Here is a 9,777-nt window from a genome sequence, read left to right on the forward strand (position 1 = left end):
CTTGATCAACGACTTTGAGACAGGGTCCCTGGGTCCCCCTGATGTCATTGCGAGGACAGGAGCCAAGCTGCTTCCTCTAGCCATCGTGAAGGACCCTGAGACTTGGGGATATCAAGGCCAGAGAAGTGTTATCCTGCCTAGGTGCGATTCCAGCAGCAGGCGCCTAGGCCTAGGCCCGCCCCGGGTGGAGGCGGAGTCCGGGGGCGGCCGCGCGCGGGAGGCGTGTCGGGGCGGGCGCACAGCCGTAGCCCGTGGCGGAGGCGCGGGCGCGCTCAGGCCGTGTGCTGGGCGGCCTGGGCGGCCGCACCATGGAGTCGGGCACTGAGGAGTATGAACTCAACGGCGACCTGCGCCCGGGCTCCCCGGGTTCCCCCGACGCCTTGGTAAGATCTCAGCACCCCCTGCCCCGGCTGCTGTGTGACCTTGGCCGGCGCCGCCCTCTCTGGGCCCGGCTCGGCAGCGGGCACCTGTGGGCGTCGGACTCCGTACGCGCGGCATCCGCACTGCGGGGGTGGTGGGGGCGGCCGTGGCCGCTGCTTCCGGGCAAAGCCGTGCTTGACCAGTCCCGAGCGCAAGTAGTGGTCGCACGAGTCTGGGGCCAGCACAGCGAGTAGGCAGAGGCGCCGGGAGGTCTAGCCTGCTGCCGTCGTCGCCCCGCTGTGCAGAGCCCGAGTCTGGCTGGCACCACTCCTCGGGTGGAGAAGGCTGGCATCCCGCTCTCCGGGACTCTCCTGCCTCCCACACCACCCTCCAACTTCCAGCGCCTCCGGGCTGTCTCCTCCTGCGTGCCTTGGGGTGGGCGGGAGAGGAGTCACCGCCTCCTGGTTGGAAGCCGGCACCAGGCAGACAGCTACGTCACCGCACGGTGACCACACGGTCGCCTGCAGCTGTGATAGAGGGAAACCCGAGGCTGTGTCCCTGCTGCGGTCACCTGCCTATGAAAAACAGAACGCCACCCTCGCAATCTTCAGGGTGCCCATTCTAGAACTGTAAGGACCTGCCCCGAGTTTGCTCTGCCTAGCCTGCCAAGGCCGCAGCAGTGGTCGGATGCCTATGTTAGGGGATCATCTTTCCTGACCCCTCACCTCATAGTCTATCTACCTCTAGTGCAGGGCCTGAGCATGCCAGGGCCGAGCCTTCACTTTTACCACCCCGCATGGCCCTCTGTCCCTCGGTAACGTGTTGACTTTGGACATTCTTTCTATTTCCGACCCCCCAGGGATGGGGGTGGGGAATTGCTGGGATTTTCCACAAGTCCCTGCGGTGCAAAATAGACCAGAACAGAGGCTGTCTGCCCAGGTTCATAGAATGGGAACACGGTTGTTCAGGGAGGAGGGACCAGAGGAGCCAGAGGTGGGAGCACAAACGTCTGTCCCGGGATGAGAAGAGAACTGGGCGCTGCCAAAATGTGTGGACACCCCAGAAGCAGTGGGCAAGGGTCACCCTGGCTGAGTTCCTTTCGGGAGCCCATCGTCTGTCTGGGCCTTTTGTATGTGGGTCTAAAATAAAGAACCAGTGATCCTGCTGCCTTTAAGGACAAGGGATGCAAAGCAGGAACAGGTGGACCAGTGATTTGGAAGCTGATTTGAAGGGGAACCCTGCCTGTCTCTGACCAGCGGCCTCGCCCTTCAGGACCGTCTGTCCAGCTCTGCAGTTAGCTGGATGAACTGTGCCTGCCAAGGGAATTCTGAGCACAGACACAGGAAAGATTGGGTTGGGTTGGGTTGCTCAGGGGTCACTGTCTTGGGTCTAGGAACAAGAAGGAGAGAGATTTACCCCCACCATTTCTTTGAAGAGCCAACTGGGAGAATGAAGTCAACTACATCAGCTTCTCAGGGGCATGCAGGGTTGTGGTGGTTGGTAGGTGGATAGGGGTCAGGGAAGGCTCCCTGTGTGGTGGAGTTGTTCGCACTGGCTTACAGGGAAGGCCTTCTGGTTTGAGTGGAGGAGCCCCTAGGCAGAGGAAATAGTACAAGTGGAGACCAGAGGTTGAGAACATACAGGCTTGAGTGGGAGGTTTTGGCTGGAGTCACTGGGGACAGGATGTTTCTCTGAGGTATGGCTAACCTTGAAGACTCAATGCCGGGTCCCCCTTCCCATCCTCAGGAACTTTCTAAGGCATGTCGTGTCAGCATTCTTTGCCTCAGTTTATCATCTCTGAAGTGACATAGTAAGTGCTTCTGCTAAGTAAAAAGTCTATGATTGCCGTAAAGGAAGCCCTTGCAGCAGAGTGCAGTACATGGTGGTGGCATTAGCTACGGAGATAATCTCCATGGTCTCATGACATCCATAGAAGTTTGGGAAGGACAGCACTGTCCCCAGGATGAGAACCCAAGGCAACCTCAGTTTCCCCTCTGGAAAAAGGGGTGCCAGTTCCTCCCAGGTAGTTGAGGCCCAGCAGAGCCACCCTGGTTGACTCCTGTCAAGTGTAGCCCTAGGGAAGCTCTGCCCACGCCCCTCCAGATGCCAGGTGCCCCAGAGCTAACTACCAAAGGTCCTGTTAGTGTTCACAGCCTGATCTAGTTCTTGTGAGTTAACTCATTTTTACCTGGCAGCTGAGAAACAGTAAACACCAGTTTGATGTGGAAATGCCATACTCATACCATGACACTGCAGACAGCTTCATGTTAGACACTGCCAGAGGGAGGTGGCTGAGATGGAACTGAGCCATAACCCTGTGGTGCCTGCCCTGCTCTCTTGCCCCTCACTGAACGCAGGTTGAGGTAGCTGTGGCCATATCCTCAGGTCTCCAGGTCGTGGCATTATGGCCTACACATTGGCCTTCCCTCTGCCTGGCCTCGGCCACCAGGAGAAGCCTCTTATTTTCCTCCTTTCTGCTTGCCTGGCAGATCCTGGGACAGTCAGGATCTTAGCCAAGTTCTAAAGGCCACCCTAGTGGGCCTCCGGGTCACTCCTGGTCAGTTCTGACCCACAGGAAGTGAGTCTGCCCAGCCCGTGGCCCAGCTGCTGTGGGGACCCCGCCTCTCATGCTTCCTGCTGTCTCACTTGGGTTTCCTGCCGGGAATATATGTGCGAAATCAGGAGAAACTTCAGTCTTGCTTCTTGGGCTCCCAGGGCTTGGGCAATGCAGGCTGGAGCACAGAGGGCTGGCCCAGGTGGCTTTCTGCTAGATCTAGCTTAGAGGTGTGCATGCAGCTGCTGTGCCCATACCATAGTAACCCCTACTGCCTACTGGTGTTTGACAGGGCCTCTGAGCAATCCAGGCTGGGTCATCCATGATTTATCTAGACTTGGACCTCTGGGTCACTTAGGGCAACATTTTGGCTAATGGAAGACCTGTGCCTGACTTGACCTTTCTTTTCCTTGTATCTGTCTTTGTTCATGCACTGCTTTGCTCAGTGACTGAAGTTGAGTCACTGGGGAGAGGCAGACACTGACAGTAAAGAAACCTTCTGGCCCTGCCACTTGATGTAGGGTGTCCCCTTAGGTCAGAGCCACAGAGCCCCACCTTAAAAGTCCTGTCTTTTTACTGATAAACAGTCACCTTGATGGCCATTGGTGTGATGAGATTGGGAATGGCAGAGTGTGTGCGCGAAGGATGGCACCCTGCTCTGTGGGTCAAGCTGATGGGCACAGATCCCCATTGTACTATGACTAAGACAGATCTTAGGTACCCATTCCCCTCCCACCTCTGCCATGGACAGTCAGGTGGCCCTAGGCCCTCATAAGCGCAGCCCCTGTATGGGCTGACTAATCCACAATGGTCCTTCCTGGGTTTTAGATGAAATAGCCAGTTCCCAGCTGCTGCTGAGATTTCCGGGAACTCCCACGTACCCTGATACATATTAACCAGTGTGTCTTCTCCCTGATCTACCCAGGTCACTGGTGCAGGCCTGGAAGGGTTTCCTAGCACGATCAGGCAGCTAGTTAGCCCATAGGACTCTCTGATCTGTGGTTGGGTGGCCCAGACAGCCTTGGATCCATCCTACTGTGCATCCTAGGAGAGGCCTGCGGGGCAATCACCAGCATGGCTCAGGATCAGATCCTGGAGGTATCCTGCAAAGCTCCCCGAACCCCTGTCTACTGATCCCCAGTAATGTGTCCTATTATTTAGGACCAGACAAGCTTCCCCGAGGGCAACCCCAGATACAAAGGAGGGGAGACAGGCAGCAAGCACGTGGGGACACAGAGCCAAGAGGTGGAGAGGGAGAGTTTAATACCATTTAATAGCCAGCCTGCTTTGCCGTTAGGCCTGTTCCTCAGCCTGAGGCCCACATCACTGTCTTACAGGGTAAAAGGTAAGCAGGTGGCTGATGGGCTGTAGCCTCTGTTGTCCCAAGGGCTCTCAGCCACCTCAGGGCATTATTAATTCCACAAGCTCTGTGACTTAGTGAGACTTGGAGGCTAAGCAGAACTAGCTGTCCTGAACTAGAGATCTCAGTCCCTTCAGAGTTCCAGCTACCAGGACTCGGAGCCCCATAGTGTGAGTTCCCATTGTAGCCTGGCCCCTCGTGTGGCTTTGGGAGGAGCGCACAGTATAGAGAGCCTCAGTTTGCACCCTGAGTGAGTGAGGCCAGCAGGGGCACAGGTGTTTGTGACTAAGAGTGGTAAGAGCAGTGGGTGAGGGTAGGGGTGTGAGGTAGTTCATTCATGCTGCTGTTCCGTGTGACCATGTGGTCGGGAAGCTTTTAATTCTTCTGTTGCCCAGTGGCCATCAGCCTTGTGGTCTCATTTCATCATTGCAGATCTCTGCTCCACCAACTGACTTACCAAAAGTTCCGCTTTCTGTGTTCACGTGTGCATACACGTGTAGGCCTGTTTATCTGTATGTGCTTATGTGTCATATGTGTGTGTTGTGTGACACATGGGCATGCATACACAGCACTTTGAGCACATATGCATACTCATGTGCATCCATGTATGTGTAAACTTCTACAACACATACAACTGCATGTACACGTGAAATTATATATAAATGCCCCCCACCACACACACACACACACACACACACACACACACACACACACACACGTCATGCTCCTAAGTAAGGATTTTGACAAAGTGAGCTTGCTATTCAAAGGGCAGCTTATGTTGAAAGCTGTTGGTTTGTATGTTCTAGCTCAGGTTCAGGTAACAGAGCCCGCCTGTGCCTCCCATCACCCATACCACCTTCCTTCTTGAACACATGACATCAGAAGAAATTCCGGGTTAATGTTACACACTGTCAGTTCAGTGGTACCTGCTTTAGGCTTTCTGGCCTGCAGAAAATAGTCACATGAGTGCAGTGGACACCTGCCCCACAGCCCCACGGCACTGCCTCCAGTCCCTCCATCATTCATGAGTCTAGAAACAGGATATTTCAGGGTGGCCCCAGGTGGCTGACTGCCAACATCAGGCCCTGGCCACCTCTTTCAGCTCTGTACCCATTCCCTGGAGGCTGCAGTGCAGGGCTTGATGGCTCAGGGCAACAGTGGACAAAGGGCTAAGCATAGGTTTGGCGAGATTTTCCTAGGTAGCTGAGAAGGGGCCCAACCAGGGCAGCTTGAGGGAGCCGACTGGCTTGGTAAAAAGCCAGCCAGCCATTGAAAGGTACCTTAGAACGAAGCAGGCCAGCCAGAGAAGTGACCTCTCATGACAGGAGAGGGCTAAGTCCTACCAGGGGAATCAAGGGCAGTATCCTGGAAGCAGAGGCCTCCAGGGAGTGGGCCTCTAGCATGGTGGTTATCTGGAAGGGGAAGCCCCTGTAGGTAGAGAAATATCTATAGGGCCCCTTGTGGCTGGCCATGTAGGAGAGGTGGGAGATGATCTGGGAAATGGCCTCCAGGCAGGGCAGTGGCTGAAGGGGTGCTACCCTTAAAGAAGCTCAGAACTGTATCTCATTACCATGAGAATTTAGGAGATACACATCCTGTTCTACCGCATGCAGGAAGGTGGTGCATCTGTTGAGCACCTGTTGTGTGCCACATAATCATGAGTAGCTGTAGCTAAACAAAGTGACCAAGCATCCTGTAGGGTGATGCTGAAGTTAAGGGTATTGTCTGTGTGTAGGGTCGCACTGAGCAGAATAAGGCTGAGGCTGGGAGGTGAAAACCAAGGCAGGACTGGCCAGACTTTCGGGCTCAGCCCAGGAAGGGTTAGTTCAAGCCAGAGCCAGTATGCAGGGGCCTGTCTACTCCCACCTCATTTCTCTTCCTGGTACCTGCAGGAACCTAGAGCCTGGGGGAAGGTAAGCCACAGTTTGTAGGCAAGGAGGAATACCTGCTGCACGGGATAGTAAGAGTCCTGGGCTTTCCCCGCTGGAGACCAGTGTGTGTGCTGAGGTTGATGTTCTGGCTCCCTTCTCTATAGAACTTCACTCCAGGAAATTTCCTTGGAGTAATGGTCATTTGCCAGGGTTGGGGCAACAGAAGCCCTACCTACAGGAGCCTTGGCAACTCCCTGCAGCCCCACAGAGGGTCAGAACCCTGTCCTGGCCCCTTCCTGTAGCTTGTCCCAGAGCCCCAAGTTGACCCTGTTCTGCTGACCACCTTGCTCCCCACAGCCACCCCGCTGGGGTTTGAGGAACCGGCCCATCAATGTAAACCATTATGCCAACAAGAAGAGCGCCGCAGAGAGCATGCTGGATATCGCACTGCTTATGGCCAACGCATCGCAGCTGAAGGCCGTGGTGGAGCAGGGCAGTGATTTCACCTTCTTCGTGCCCCTTGTGGTCCTCATCTCCATCTCTCTCGTGCTGCAGATCGGAGTGGGTGTGCTTCTCATCTTCCTGGGTAGGACCCATGGCTGCTTGGACAGCCTAGAGATAGGGAGGGAGATGTGTGGGGTTGGGTGGAGCAGTGGTTCCACCTCAGACACTTGGCCCTCAGGTAGCCAGGCTTATGGTCCAAGCTGTGGCTCCCTACATCTGACCCTGCTATTTGAAAGCAGAGTAAGGTTAGGGTCCTCAGGGTCTGGAAGGTGGGGTAGTGCAGGGGAAGGGGGAATTGGGTACCTGCTTCCTTAGGTCGCTGTGGCTCCCTGCAATAAGATAGCTACTGCCAGCCAGGCCACCCTGCTCAGACCAGCTTAGGCCTGATCCTGCTGCCTATGTCCAGTAACATAGAACAGCCAAGTTACACAGGAGACAAAGAAGAGACCCTTACCTAGGAAGCAAGGAGAAGACCTCGGGACAAGGGGTGGGGCTGCAGGGAGATGTGATGTCTTGGGAGGTGAGGAGGGGGACTCAGGAATGGAGAATGAAGAGTCAAGGGTTCTGGATATAAGATGACTCTGGACCCAGATGACCTTAGACCCGGACCAGCTCTTCTTTCTGGTTCTGAGTGAAAATTCAATATGTAGAGTATAACCACTACTTCCCAAACTTAATCACTAATCATCCCCTTAGCAGATGATGCAGAGGTGACCATAAGCATGGATGGATAGCTGATAGAAAAGTGGGCTGGGGTTGCCAGGGCAATTCGGTGCCTGTCCAGAGCAGAAGATGTCATCAGAAGCAGCAAGGGCCCCACATTTACTTTCTGTTGGTGTGACCTCAAACTAATGAGGGATGTTCTGGGATCTCACGGTCTGTACCTGTGCAATGGGTATAGTAGTAGCAGAGCTTAAGGTAGATTGGAGGGTCTGTAAAGTAAGCTTCAGGAGGAGTTCAGTGCTTTTACCTTTGAAAGGAAACCTGGCCTGGCTCGGCGTCCAAAAGTGACATCTCAGCACTTAGCCTGCCTGGGCTGCTTTTCCTCATGGAGAAAGTGGCAGATATAAAAAGGCAGGACATCCATGCCTAATGTTAGCATGTTTTCAATGGGGAACAAACCCCTAACTATGGCCATGAGCCCTGTCCTCTTCACTCAACGCTCCCTAGACACTTCCATCCAGGCCAGGCTTCCCTGACCAGCATCTCCCCTCTCACCCACAGTCAAGTATGACCTCAACAACCCGGCCAAGCACGCCAAGCTGGACTTCCTTAACAACCTGGCCACAGGACTGGTTTTCATCATAGTTGTAGTCAACATCTTCATTACGGCCTTTGGGGTCCAGAAGCCTGTAATGGACGTGGCACCCCGGCAGTAGGACACCCAGGTGAGTCGGCAGGGGAGGCTGAGACCCACTGCTGCCACCACCACTGTGGGCGGCTTGTAGGTGTGGTGGGTTCTGGGCTGGATACCCTCACATATGGCATGACCAGGCCACTGACTGATCATCCGGATGCAGTCCTTGATGCTCCCTGAGTGTGTAGGCAAGGAAGAGGGGACCAGGGCCTGTGAGACCATAGTCCCTGTCCCCCTGGCCTGTCTTCCTCATGGGTGTCTCCAGAGCTGTCTCTAGAGGCTTCAAGTTCTTGCTGACTGCTGCTGCTGACTGATGGAGTAATGGGTTTGCTAGGCGAGTGGCCACGGTCAGTACTGACTGGCTCTTGTCACCATTATGAGCGTGTCCTTTAAGTCCTGACAGATACCCAGGAATACTGCCTTCACTGTGGGAAGAGCTGTAGCACCCGGTCCATAGTAGACAGATCCTTACACCCAAGGCTGAGTAGTCCTGATGCCCACAAGCTGGTCATGAGCAGGAACCAGCACCCCTCAGGCCTGGGCACTGCTAGCTAGCTTAGCAGCACTCATGCCTGCCTCTCTGTTCATCTTTCCAGAGACCTTAAAGGTACCTGACCTACAGTCCAGCTCTCCAGACCCCTGCAACTGCTGTACCCCCAAGGCATCCCTCTCCTGTGTGCAGAGCCCAAGGAGGCCACTGCTGGACCATGGTCAGGGATGGAATTCCATCCAACTGTGACTGCTGTGTGGGCGGCCACTCGAGGCATGTGGGAACTGGATGCAGGGCCATGAAGATCAGAACTGGACAGCTCCACAGAAACCCATGCCAGGAGAATGGTTACTGCCCACCCAAGGACATGCAGCAACTCCACGATTGGACTCGACGAGGGGCCAGCCCTGGCCTCTGTCTCAGGACATTCCAGAAGGACCAGGATATGCCCCTCCCTTTGTTGATAAACCAGTGACTGTACTTCTTATGGAGCCTGCACAGGTCACCCTGGAAACTGGGACCTTGGACAGCCATCAGTACCTGCTGGCTCCAGTAGCGGCCACTGGCTGCAGCCTCAGTGCCTGGGCTTGGCAGCCACCAAGAGGCAGCCATGCCCGTGGGGGCTGCAGGTCATGCTGGTGCCTTCTACCAGTAGTGACCTGGGAAGAGTCCCAGCCCCCAACTCAGGGGTTCAGGCCCCACTTTTCTAATCAGGAATGACAATAAAGCTTGTGTGCTTCCCTGCTGGGTTCCATGTGCCACCCTCTACTTTTGGGACACCATCTTCCACTCCCAGACAGTCCCTCCCTGCAGGGGCATGAGCACACTCAACTACACTTGGTTGAACTCTCAGCTTTCCTTCTGTCTAGGGGTGGGTTTTGAGACAGATGTTTGGATCTGAGGCTCAACAGCCTTTTTACAGTAAATGCACAGGGACATTTCAAGAGGGGCTGGGGAGATGGCTCAGTGGTAAAGTGCTTACTGAAGAAGCATGGGGACCCCGAGTTTGAATCCCCAGCACCCATGTAAGAATCCAGGTTCACTGGCATGTGTTAGGGTGGAAGGTGAGGTGGTGGGGGAGCCAGTGAGTCCCAGCTTCAGTAAGCTCTGGCCTCAAAAACTAAGGTGGAGAGCGATAGAAGTTAACACCCGATTTTGACCTCTGGCCTCTACAGACACACAATACCATAAGTATACATTATGCACACACATTGTGAGAATAGTTCATAGAACTCCCTCACACAGTGAACATCTTAGCAGGCATGTTATCTGCTGATTGGA

General features: G+C 54.8%; 1 protein-coding gene across 1 annotated transcript; it reads left to right on the plus strand.

Annotated features, from left to right (window-relative positions):
• The first annotated feature begins 219 nt into the window (after positions 1-219).
• On the plus strand, positions 220-9,243 carry Ninj1 (ninjurin 1). Its single transcript, XM_031359205.1, has 4 exons — positions 220-383; positions 6,503-6,731; positions 7,874-8,037; positions 8,603-9,243. Exons 1-3 carry the CDS (start codon positions 309-311, stop codon positions 8,026-8,028), a joined length of 459 nt encoding a protein of 152 aa, XP_031215065.1. The 5' UTR covers positions 220-308; the 3' UTR covers positions 8,029-8,037; positions 8,603-9,243.
• Positions 9,244-9,777: the final 534 nt, after the last annotated feature.

This window comes from Mastomys coucha, unplaced genomic scaffold (genome assembly GCF_008632895.1).
Source record: "Mastomys coucha isolate ucsf_1 unplaced genomic scaffold, UCSF_Mcou_1 pScaffold7, whole genome shotgun sequence".
Lineage (NCBI taxonomy): Eukaryota > Metazoa > Chordata > Mammalia > Rodentia > Muridae > Mastomys > Mastomys coucha.